This window comes from Elephas maximus, chromosome 9 (assembly GCF_024166365.1).
Source record: "Elephas maximus indicus isolate mEleMax1 chromosome 9, mEleMax1 primary haplotype, whole genome shotgun sequence".
In the NCBI taxonomy this organism is placed as follows: domain Eukaryota; kingdom Metazoa; phylum Chordata; class Mammalia; order Proboscidea; family Elephantidae; genus Elephas; species Elephas maximus.
Window position 1 is genome coordinate 59701152 of NC_064827.1, and position 12217 is coordinate 59713368.

At 43.0% G+C, this 12217-nt stretch overlaps 1 protein-coding gene across 1 annotated transcript; it reads right to left on the minus strand.

Moving 5' to 3' along the window:
• Positions 1-1009: 1009 nt before the first annotated feature.
• TXN (thioredoxin) lies at positions 1010-11986 on the minus strand. The gene is made up of 5 exons (XM_049896233.1): positions 11846-11986; positions 7300-7404; positions 6787-6846; positions 1728-1793; positions 1010-1210 (listed from the first exon to the last, which is right to left on the minus strand). The coding sequence occupies exons 1-5, from the start codon at positions 11867-11869 to the stop codon at positions 1148-1150; spliced, it is 318 nt and encodes a 105-aa protein (XP_049752190.1). The 5' UTR covers positions 11870-11986; the 3' UTR covers positions 1010-1147.
• Between the last annotated feature and the right edge of the window lie 231 nt (positions 11987-12217).

Sequence of the window (12217 nt, forward strand, 5' to 3'; positions counted from 1 at the left end):
TAGCAGCGGAATGGCCACATACGTTATGGCATAGCCATATAATGGAGTACTATACTGGAGCCCTGGTTGCGTAGTGGTTAACAGCTTGGCTGCTAACCAAAAGGCTGGCAGTTCAAATCCACCAGCCGCTCCTTGGAAACTCTATGAGGCAGTTCTACTCTGTCTTACTGGGTCGCCATGAGTTGAAATCGACTTGACAGCAATGGGTGTTATTATTAATTCTCAGATTCTTAGTAATCTACTTTAGGAACAATAGTCTTATGTGATACTCAATTATACTGTCAGTTACTGAGACTTTTTATAAAGTAGAATCATTAACTCTAACATTTTAAACAGCTAACAATATGTTCGTCAAGTCACGAAGCAGCTCCTCTAAACATCTGGTCCAAGTAAGCAACCAAATTTAGCAACTGTAAGGAGTAATTTGATGAGGGTGGCAGGAAAGAGCTATAAAACTATACAAGTAGCGAGAAGACCACAATATTTATGTCCCTTAATCTTTTCTGAACTAAAAAAAAAAAAAAAAGTATGTTAAATATCTACTCCAACAATCAGGGCGTTTGCCTATCCCGAGACACTGGAAGTAACTCTGTAATGTGTCAAACCCCTGTTGACCACAATTATTGACGTAAACCCAAGCCTGATGAGTCACCTATCATCCCCTGGCCATACTGGGTTGTTGTTAAGTGCCATTCGGGCAGTTTTGACTCATGGCAACCCCACGTGACAGAAGAGAATTGCCCCATAGTTTTCTAGGCTGTAATTTTTATGGGAGCACATTGCCAGGTCTTTCTTCCGAGTTGCTGCTGGGTAGCTGTGAACCACCTACCTTTGGGTTAGGAGCCGAGCACTTAACCATTTCACCACCAGTGCTCCTTAAGTTAGTGGCCTACTGGGTTAGTGAAGTGATCAAGAGTATATGATAGCACTTAGGACACTGAACATCATAATGGCTACTCCTCATTTATTCTGAAAGCTATTCAAGGATACCACAAAGTTTTACAAAGGGTAAAATTAATATTTTATTGTCATTTATAATCAGATGGCAGTTGGGCATATAGTCTTCATACTTGATCTTTCTTTTTTGTAAATAAAAAAAGGTAAGTTTTAAACAGCTGATGGCTGGTTATGTTTTCAGAAAACATGATTAGCTTAATTCATTAATGGTGGCTTCAAGTTTTTCCTTATTAGCACCAGAAAATTCACCCACCTGTGAAGAGAATATTGACTTGGTGTTAGATGCAGCACTGAATTCCTATTTTGAGCAAAACATATCATCATGGAATGGGGAAGGATGCAGGGAGGAGAAAAGGGTCATTTTATTTAACACAAAGGAAAAATATCCTTGAGGGACATCAAAGGCTCAAATATAATTTTTTTTACACTAATATCTCTTAACAGCTACTTACGAATAGCCCAAGTCTAAGGAACTCTATGCATTTTAGGATATAAATATGAAGCACCAATCACAGGGGTTCAGTGACTAGTTCTAGCAAAGATCAATTTTCAATTAAATGTGACATTACGTGCTTAAATCAGTACAGGATGATTTATTTAAATATTCTTTTATTTTTAGTTTTTTTTTTTTAATCGTGCTTTAATATTTAAATATTCTTATGAGTGGAAGTAGCAACATGCTTCCTGCCGGGGGATAACTCACTCTGTTGTACTTTTCCCACGTATCTCTATTTCCCAGTTAGTGTTCGTAAAAGGTCAGATGTACATACCTTTACTCCCTTTTTATAAAACTGAAATGTTGGCATACATTTGACTTCACACTCTGAGGCAACATCCTGGAGGGGGGGGAACGGGGGGAAAGAACAAAAACACCATGAGTATAAAGTTTTGAGAGAAATAATACAAAACTAGATTATTTTTCCAGTTATATACCCCACGTTATCAGCATTAGGACATTTTTTGGGGGGCATATGAAAATCAATATAAAGAACACAGTGGTGGCACAAACGCCAAACTGGTTATTTTCTCAAAAAACTAAAATTTCTTATTAGTATCTACCCTCCTCCTTGAGGGGCATTAACAGTTCAGTAAACTATTTAATCCAATTAAGATTGTGGCTACTTTAAGTATTCTAAAGAAGCAGTAACAAACTGCTGTAACAGGACTCAGGCTCTCAACCTTAACATCTCAGAATTAGAACCTCTTTTCTTTGCTCATAGTTTTCCTAGTTTTAATATAGGGCTGGGGGTACACAGATGACAATTTAAGGGCTAAAGTTCAAACATAGCAAGATGAACAAAACCTTATTTGCAAACAAGAACTGCCCAAGAACAAAATCACAGCACCACACTGGTTTTTCTGCTTCTTCAGATTTATTTTTTTGGTATGTGTGGGAAATAGATATGTAAAAAAATGCTTGCCTTTTAAACATTTTTCACGTGCATTCTTGTTTATTTTTAATTAAAAGTTCACTTGTGGATTCTCAAACTTGGTTGCGTATCAGAATTATCTGAGGGATACTACTAGCTGCCCCTCCTCCTTTAGTCACTGTAGTTCAGGCCAGGCCCCACAGGACTCTAATGCTCTAACCTTTGAGAACCACCCTGGTAAGTGTGAAATGGGCAAACTCCTGGCACTGCAAATCGAGCTAGCTGACACCTAGCTTCTCTTCTCCTAGATGTGGCTCTTACCACAAACTAAGACTTTTCTGCACCTCAAAGGTAACTGAAGTAATGAGCATGCCTCCATTTTATTACAAGAACACGAATAAGAGCTTATATGTATTGTTCTCTGGTAAGAGGACAAGGTTTGGAGGGAAATGCCAAGCAACTGGCTTGGTTTGGACCAGCATTTTAGGTAAAGAGGTTCAACAGAGACTGAAAATGTCTACCTGGCGCTCAAGAAGGCTGGGAAAGGAATGAGGAACTACTCACCACCTAAGCAGTAGAAGCTGTAAAGGGCCAGCAGCCAAGCAGGCAAAACCAAGAACAAGGTCATGGTAAACAAAGAACTTTTAAGGGAAAAAAGGGCTAACTACAAAGACTGTGGTGACTTCTAGCTTGTGTTTCCGAGTAAGGGGTGGTAGAATTAAAAATGGAGATGTCTCTGTGACAAGGAGCCACCAGAAGAGTACCACTTCTGGTGTAACTTCACCTCTTCCTCGGAGACAGAAAAGCACAGCGCGGCTTTACGTCTTTATGAATATGCACGTGTACATTCGCTAGCTTGGGCACAAAGAGTGCTGGGTGCTATTGGTGAAGAACTCTTTCAGATAACGTTTACGTTTTCTTTAAATGCCGGGTGACCTCTGAGCATGAAAGCACAAGTTCCCTACAAAGTTTCCTCCCCCCACTTAAAAGTTTTTTGTGAACAATCTGGAATTAAAAAAAAATGTACACATAGTAAAATCCACCTTTTAGGGGTGTGCAAGTTCTGAGTTTTGACAAAAGTACAGTCATGTAACCACCACTTCAATCAGCGTAAAGAACAGGCCCCTGTCTCCCAGAAATCCCCTTTTGCCAACGCTTTGTCGTCAAACCCTCACTCCATCCCTAACCCTTCCAACCACTCATCTGTTCTCTCTCCCTATAGTGTTGCCTAATCTGGGATTTTGAAACAAAATTTTTATCAATAAGGACAGGGGACTCTACGTTTATCTTCACTAAACTTCATTTTATTTGTTGCCAGCTTAGCACTCCATATGGCAAAAATAACTTTCAATCTGCCTGTTGCATCTGTTAACTCATTCCCGCCTATTCTAATGGAAATTGAGACACGTGGCACTCTAAAAACGCTCAGATCTAAATTATTTTCTGTTTTAATTTACAAAATAAGCATCATACCATTTAGAGAGGTGCAGAGTCTGTTGTCAAAGAAATAAGGTCAGACTATCATTTTCAAAAGGGCTAGTAATCACACTTTACTGTGGCTGTGAAATCAATCTTGCGTCCCGCTTTATGCCCACGCCTCGTAATTGTCCTTCTGAATCCCTCACACCTAACATATCATTTCTTACTGCCCAAGTGTTTAGGGATCATTCTATTAAAACCTTTATGCTACTTAATCTTTAGAATACAGGGAGGCAAAGTGAAAGGTACCCAGTTTGTGAGAGGGTCACTCCAAGGTTAAGAAAGACATGTTCAGGATGACAATGAGCGTGCCCCAAGCACACACTATCATAAGGAGTCCTAGACTGCTCTGCTAGCCACTTCCTGAAGGTTTTGAATCGAGGTGGGAAGAGTGCCTGTCCTTATACAGTGCGGTACGGTGATCAAGCACACAGGCTTGGCCCCGAATCTATGTAGTGGGGATGTTAACAACCTCTTCTCATAGTTACTGGGAGGATTAAATGAGCTAATAATGCATGCAAAGGGCTTACCCCAGCATCTAGAACATGCTAGTTATTACTTTCAGATGAAAATTAAAATTGTTGTCTAATATGGTTTCATGCCAGTTAGCAGTTTTTCTAGTCCTTTCCAGATCCAACTTTAAACTAGCTAAGGTGACCATATGAAAAATAAGACTTAAGTTTGGTTAAAACAGAGCAAGGACTTCGTTCACAAACAAGTGCAATTCTGCCCTTTTAAAAAAAAACAAAACAAAACAAAACTGGGGCACAGCTAGAAAGATACATTTACTAATAACCATACAACATTCATTCATCCCACACCTGCTACAAGCCAGGCAGGTGTGCTAGGTGAAGGGGAAACAAAGGTGAATAAGAGAGGGTCCCTGACCCCAAGAATCTTAGAGACTAGTGGTGGGGAACAAACACCAAGTGATCAGTAGAACAGTAGTTAAGAGGTACTGAGTAAATACCATGTGCCAGGCATTATTCTGAGCAACTTATAGGTACCATCTCATTTGATACCTTTTGATATCAGATTAACATCACCATTTTACGGACCATCATACTGAGGCCCAGAGAAAATAAATAACTTAAACTGGACAGTTAATAAGTGCCAGAGGCTGGAAAGAACACAAGCAGTCTAGCTGCAGGACCCGCTCCACCTACCATAAATGCAGTGGGAGAAGTGAGGCAAAAGACATCATGGGTACACAAGGAGGGAAAGTAACCTCGACTGGGGTGTAAAAGGGGTAGCTGAGAAGGGTTCCTAGAGGACACGTGATGCTTCTGAGTAGGAGTTAGCCAGGTATAAGTAGAGAGGGAAAGGATGTGCCAGGTAGAGCACAGAGCCGAAGCAAACGCAGAAGTGGGAAACCAGTACATGGGCTGGGAACAAGCAATCTCGGGTTGGCAAGTCCTTGTAAAAATGAGTCTGGAGCAAGGGGAAAATAAACAAAGCTCAAGTAACAGAGGTTCTTGTAGATCTATAAAGTGCTGCCACGTGCCTGTTCCTATTGACCCTTTAGTATCTTTATTAAGCATTCCATGTTTGCTTCATGAATAAGCAACTTTTAGGAGGTGGATGGGGCAGGTATTAAGATCTGGTTATACACAGAGAACCAAGCAAGGCTCAGGGAAGACAAGGGATTAGCCTAAAGGAGAAAGTCACAGAATCCAGGTCCAGGGCCTTTGCTACTGCAATCACACCATAACTGAGCAGCTAACTCCTCCTGCCCACTGGGGCTAGGCAAAAATGCAAACCTGCATAATGGCTTGCACACGTGTAAAGAACTCCAAGGCCATGTACCTTGTAACAAGCTCTCAGAGTTCAGTGGGCTGTGAGAGGTGGGATCATGTGCTAAGACCCTGATCTACACCCACAGAAGACAGCATCCTCCAAGTGTGGTGGCTAAGAACAAGCTCTTAGAAGCCAGACTATCTCATTTTAAATCCTGGCACTGCTGTTACTGACTGTAACTCCCGGCATTCTCTGTTTACTGAGGCCCAGCGGTTAAGCACCCCACTGCTAACTGAAATGATGAAAGGATGCTGGTTCAAATCCACCAGTGGCTCAGAGGGAGAAAGATGTGGCAGTCTGCTTCTATAAAGATTACAGCAATGGAAACCCTATGGGGCAGTTTTACTATGTCCTGTAGCATCACTACACCCTGGTGGCGTAGTGGTTAAGAGCTACAGCTGCTAACCAAAAGGCTGGCAGTTTGAATCCACCAGGTGCTCCTTGGAAACTCTATGGGGCAGTTCTACGTATAGGGTAGTTCAACCTACAGGGTTGCTGTGAGTCGGAACTGACTTGACAGCAATGGGTTTGGGTTTTTTTTTTTTTTGTATCTGAAAAATGGGAATGATAACAGCACTGAGAATTACATAAGCGATACTTGAAAAATACATAGAACAGTGCCTGACATGAATCAAGTGGTATATAAGTCCTCAACTCTGGAATTTCTCCCCAAATTATTCTCTCAACTATATGAGGAGCCTTGGTGTTTGCTCTTTAAAACATTTGGGTTTTCTAATTGACTGATATCACGAGAATAGGTCTGAGAACCCCCTTTCCTGTATCATTAGAAGTTCAGAAAGGACCTTAAAACTTACAGGCATCTTCCCAATTTTTTGGTGACATCTTCGAATCTATGGATTTAATAATAATCAAACTCAGCGCCTACTGACTGAATACCTCAGAATGTTACAGATAGAATGTAGGGTTTTAGGCAGGTGGGTGACTGATAAGGTACAGAAGCCTCAACCATCATTATGCTTATTTTAGGGTGTGAGGTACATAGCTCCTGATATGTAGGATTAAGCTCACAGCTGGCACAGTTACCTGTTCTTCCAAAATAGGGCTTTTTACTAGGGTTAAAGTTTTAGTAGTACTTGACAAACTTCTGAAAACAAGTACTGTAGATTTCAGAGAAAAAAGCCAACGTGAGACCTCAGCAGTATTCTAAATTCCAACCACGTACCTGACAGTCATCCACATCGACTTCAAGGAACACCACGTTGCCATATTTCTCGGAGAGGGACTGGAAAATTTCAAATGAGAAAGCCGAAGAGATTTAAACTGGGTAATGGCAGCCAACAGACTCAAGCTTCCTCACTGGAAACTTAAAGTCGAGAAGAACTAAAACCTCAAAAATTTACACTAGAAATCAGGTAGGTATTAAAAGACATACATTTTCTCTGAATAAAATTCCTCTTGCCGTAAAATAATTTGGCACATCAACTTTTGAGGCCTACATTTCAAATAGGGCCCAGTTTCAACTTTAATAAAAGCAAAATCATTTAAGACAAACCAAACTAACTTCTGAAAGCTGTCTTAAATGATCTATATGTATCAAACCTAAATTGCTACACTATTACCTGTAGACCAAAGATCTAGCAGAAGAGAAAAAAGGCTTTACTTTGCTAACTTTGTGACCGCCAACTGCCCCCCCGCAAACAAATCGTTTACAAAGGAAAAGCTGTTTAATACTCACATGAAAGAAAGGCTTGATCATTTTGCAAGGCCCACACCACGTGGCTGAGAAGTCAACTACTACAAGTTTATCTCCAGCACTGTTCAAGGCTGCCTGGAAATCCTCCTTAGAAGGGAAAAAGGCATATGCTAAATAGTTGCATTTGGAGACGTGATAGGACAGGATGCACAACTGAGAGGTCCTGCTTTCACGCTTAATTTTTCAGTAAAAGTAAAAAAACAAAGAACTAGGTTTGAAGGAATCCTAAACACCATTGGTACTGTCATTTGATGAATGAAGCCAGATGTGCGGCAATGTACGTGTTTTCATGGATATATTTTATAAAATACAACTAACTGGCTAATCTATATTCAAGCTAAGCAAGTCAAAGGAAAATAAAAATAGAAATTCGGACTAAAAATGTTTCTACATCAAGTCTGGTTGGTAGAATCCACTAAATGCTTATTGACTGATGAAAGGGGTCATGGTCACTTCAATCAAAGAAGTCACAATGGCACAGGGTTTTACAACTGAAACACCAAAAAAAAAAAAAAAAGAGAAGAAAACGTTACCTCAGAAGCAAACACTTGTCTGATTAAACTAATATTATCTATGGTGGAAAATGTGAGAAGTTAAAAAAAAAAAAAAAAAAGTCAAGGAAAATAACCTCCCTCAATTCCCAAACTCAGATAATCAGATATCACCTGACATTAAGCGTTATCTCCTTGTACTTTCTTTTTAAAATGGTGTTTCAAGAGTCGAGATCATCCTGCTTATCAATCTTTGATTTCGCTCTTTATCTCAAAATTCTGCCCTCATTGTTGATTATATGAACAATAATGTTAGATCTTTGTGGAGCATTCCTTACATTTATTTTACATAAAGAATGCATGTGAAATAAACTCTACTAGCGGAAGATATTAAGAAATCCAACCTCTGTGAATTATTTACTAATGGTCTGGATACTGTAACTCTGGGAAGCTAACCTTCTCATTTTAAGCACAATTAGTCACTGCTGACCAAGAAACAGGCAAATGAAGATAAATCAGAACATAAACATCTATATCCATGGCTTGGTTTTCTTTGAAGGGAAAAATGCTAGCCAAATAATCTAATTAAAAACGAATCAATTTATGTAGATGATAGGAGTTCAACAGATGGTAGCTATAATTTTTTATTTTTAAAAATACTATGTTGTCAGTACTGGGGAAGTCAGCACAACTTGACCAAGGCAAGGTCATGGAAGCTTCATAGACACATCCAAACTCCTTGAGGGACTGAATTACTGGGCCGAGGACTGGGGACCATGGTCTCGGGGAGCATATAGCTCACTTGGCATAACATAAAGAAAATGTTCTACGTCCTACTTTGGTGGGTAGCATCTGGGGCCTTAAAAGCTTGTGAATGGTCATCTAAGGTACTTCACTGGTCTCACCCCATCTGGAGCAAGGGAGAATAAAGAAAACCAAAGACATAAGGGAAAGATTAGTCCAAAGGACTAATGGACCACAACTACCACAGCCTCTACCAGACTAAGTACAACTACATGGTGCCCAACTACCAGCACTGACTGCTCTGACAAGGATCACAGTAGAGGGCCCTGAACAGAGCTAGAGAAAAATGTAGAAAAAACTGCAAACTAACAAGACCAGACTTACTGGTCTGACAGAGACTAGAGAAGCTCCAAGAGTAGGGCCCCGGGACACTCTTTTGACTCAGGACTTAAGTCACACCTGAGGTTCACCTTACACCCAAAGATAAAAAAAAAAAAAAAAAAACTGAAACCAAATTTGTTGTCATTGAGTTGATTTCGACTCACAGCAACTCTACAGGACAGATTAGAACTGCCCCATAGGGTTTCCAAGGAGCGCCTGGTAGATTAGAACTGCTGACCTTTAGATTAGCAAATGTAGCTCTAAACCTCTACGCTACCAGGGTTTCCCATCCAAAGATTAGACAGCCCCATAAAACAAAAAGGAACTAAATGGGCACACCAGCTCAGGGCCAAGGGCGAGAAGGCAGGAAGGCTGGACGAATAGAAATGAGGAACTGAAGGTTGGGAAGGGAAGAGTGTTGACATGTCTTGAGGTTGGCAACCAACATCACAAACAATATGTGTATTAGCTGTTTAATGAGAAACTAATTTGCTCTGTAAACCCTCATCTAAAGTACAATTAAAAAACAAAAATGAAACTGCGTTGTGCTGATTTCTTCAGCATCACCTTTTACAGTCCCTTCTCCCATCCTTGTCTGAAACAGGTCCTTGTGCCCTGAATCACCAACACAGTGCCACGAAACAAAGTTATCCTGGAAGGCCAAAGGCACAACGTTCAGCCCATCAGGATGAAAATCTAAGGAGTATTTAATATTTACAAATAACCAAATTACAGTTTAATTTTTCATTAGTGGCTGTGGGCCGTAATTCTGTCAACTGACTGTCTTATGGCTGGGGTGCTTTTGCAAGTGATCAACTCCCTGTCATCCTTGTACACCTCACTGATAAGGGGACTAGGGACTGATTGCCATAACTACAATAGAGAAGGAAGGATTGAAAGGTTTGCTCCAGGAATCAAAATCAATTTTCTGTTTGCAATGTGTACTCAGAGGTTTTCTGGCTTGTTTAATAGGTTCTCTCCTGTTGGGTTCTAGGATGAGGTTGCCAGACCCTCAACAACAGAAGCCTCCCACCAAGGCATATAATTAATATCTGTCATAAATCAGATATTGAACAAAACTCACTATTAAGGATCTCTCTTTTCAATACAGGAGAGGTTATCATTTAAATTAAAACAAAAAACCAAACCTAGTGCCGTCGAGTCGAGTCCAACTCACAGCGACCCTCCAGGACAGAGCAGAACTGCCCCATAGAGTTTCCAAGCAGCACCTGGCGGATTTGAACTGCTGACCCTTTGGTTAGCAGCCGTAGAACTTAACCACTACACCACCAGGGTTTCCATTTAATTATTAAAGCTCATAAAATTAAAGAAGTTCAAAGTTGCTAATAAAGATAATGAAATTAGAATAAGACAATTTTTCTTTACCATTAATTTGCCCAAAATTAAGGTGAGAAAAGTCGGCGATAAGGGTGATGTGAAAGGAGCGTTCTCATGTAATATGTGTACCATTTACAAGTTTACTGCGCTTGTAGTTCTAATCTAAGGAAACAGCCTGCTCTTTGTACAAACTTTATTTAAAAAAATTAATTGAAAGTTTGAAACTTCCTAAATATCCACAAATGTTTTCAGACATTAAAACTATTACAACGAGCTTTTAATTACAAGGAAAGTGTTTGGGCTAAACTGAAAGCGGGAAAAAAAAAAAAATCCCAAATCAAAACAGTACGAATAATCTCAAAGGCGTTCTCTCCCCTCCCAAATTTTCTACAATGATTGCGTATGTTTTCTGGTTATAAAGTAATAAAAAATGAGTGACCATTATAAAGAAACTTGTTTCCGAAGCCCACACCACCATCTAAAAGCTGAAGGCACTCGTGGGCAAGGATCCCGTTTCCCGCTTTCCCGGGCTGAGGATGGACGCGTGCGAGGGGTCTTTGACCGTTCAAGCAGCATCAGTTTTCTTCCATTTACTTTTCTGACTCTGCATTTAACAAGCCTTCTTGAATGGCTACAGTGTGCCAGACACTATGTTAGGTAACTCGAATACGAGAACAATTTTTGCTTTGGGTGTTTTTAAAAGGACAAAACCAGGATCTGGGTACACGAAGGCCGACGAGCACACTAACCCAACACGGTAGCTCCCATGGGGGATCTTGGTTTCAGTGAAACTCACGGACTGTGGGAAAATCACAGGCGGGCAAGGGAGGCCCCCAGGCCCAGGCCTCGGGGACTGAGTCATTCCAAAGCCAGCCCCGCCGGAAACACGCCCTGCGCCGCAAGAGGAGGAGTCCGGTGGGCGCAGCCGGGCCCTGACTTCCTCGCAACCACCTGGGGCCCATCGCTCCTCCCCTGGCCTCGGGGCCCGGCCGGCACTCCCGAGGTGTCTCCAGTCTGGATGTGCCCCCTTCGTGCGGGCACAGCAAACGTCATCTTTGGGGCCCGGCGGTGATGGAGGCTACCGGGGGATCCACCCCATCCCAGGCGGGTGGATCAAGTCGCTCACAGGGTGGGAGTGGCGGCCAGCGACTTCAAGCATCTCCTTGCCCAAGCCCGAATTCGAATACAGATGAGGTCTAAGGGCAGACGCCCTCCATGCCCTCACTTTCTTCCAATCGGGGTCGCCAGATGGGAGAGTGCGGGAGGCGCAGTGTGGGTACCCCGGGCGCTCCCCGCGCGCGTGCATCACCCAGGCGCACAGGAAGCGTCAGCGCTAAGCACCCCGATCTCGCCCTCCAGGGGGGCCTCGTCCCTCTCCTCCTCCCCCCCGCCCCCCAATCCCGGGCATACTCTGCCGCCTCCGGCGAGCCCAAGCCTGGGCTTCTCAGCCGAAGGCCAAACTGCCGCCTCCCCTTCCCCCAGGAATGCAAAGGGTCTGCCTCGCCATCTCTGGCCCACCGCCTAACCCAGCTCGGAAGCTGCAGCGCGCCCTGGACTTCCCTGGAGGTTCGTACCTTGCCCTCGATCTGTTTCACCATTTTGGCGGTTGGAGACTGATGAGCGGCCCTTTGAAGCACAAGAAATATACCCGAAGCGCCGGACAGAGCTTGACCCCTAAGCGCGCAGCCCGCCTTGTCTTTATAGCGCAGCAACGGGGCGGGGCGCCGCTGTGGGCGGGCGGGCGCGCGCAGCGTGCGTGAGGTGGGGGCGCGCCCGTCCAGGCAGCTCGAGCCCGCGCCCGCGCCGCGCCTGCCAAGATTCCGCCAGCGAGGCTCCGCCTCTGGGGGGGGGCGCAGAGCCGGGAGGTCGGGGCGGGGCCCTTGGCGGGGGGTGGGGCTGTCGGCGCCCCACGGAGACCCCGGAACCCCCGTCCCGAAACCGTTAGT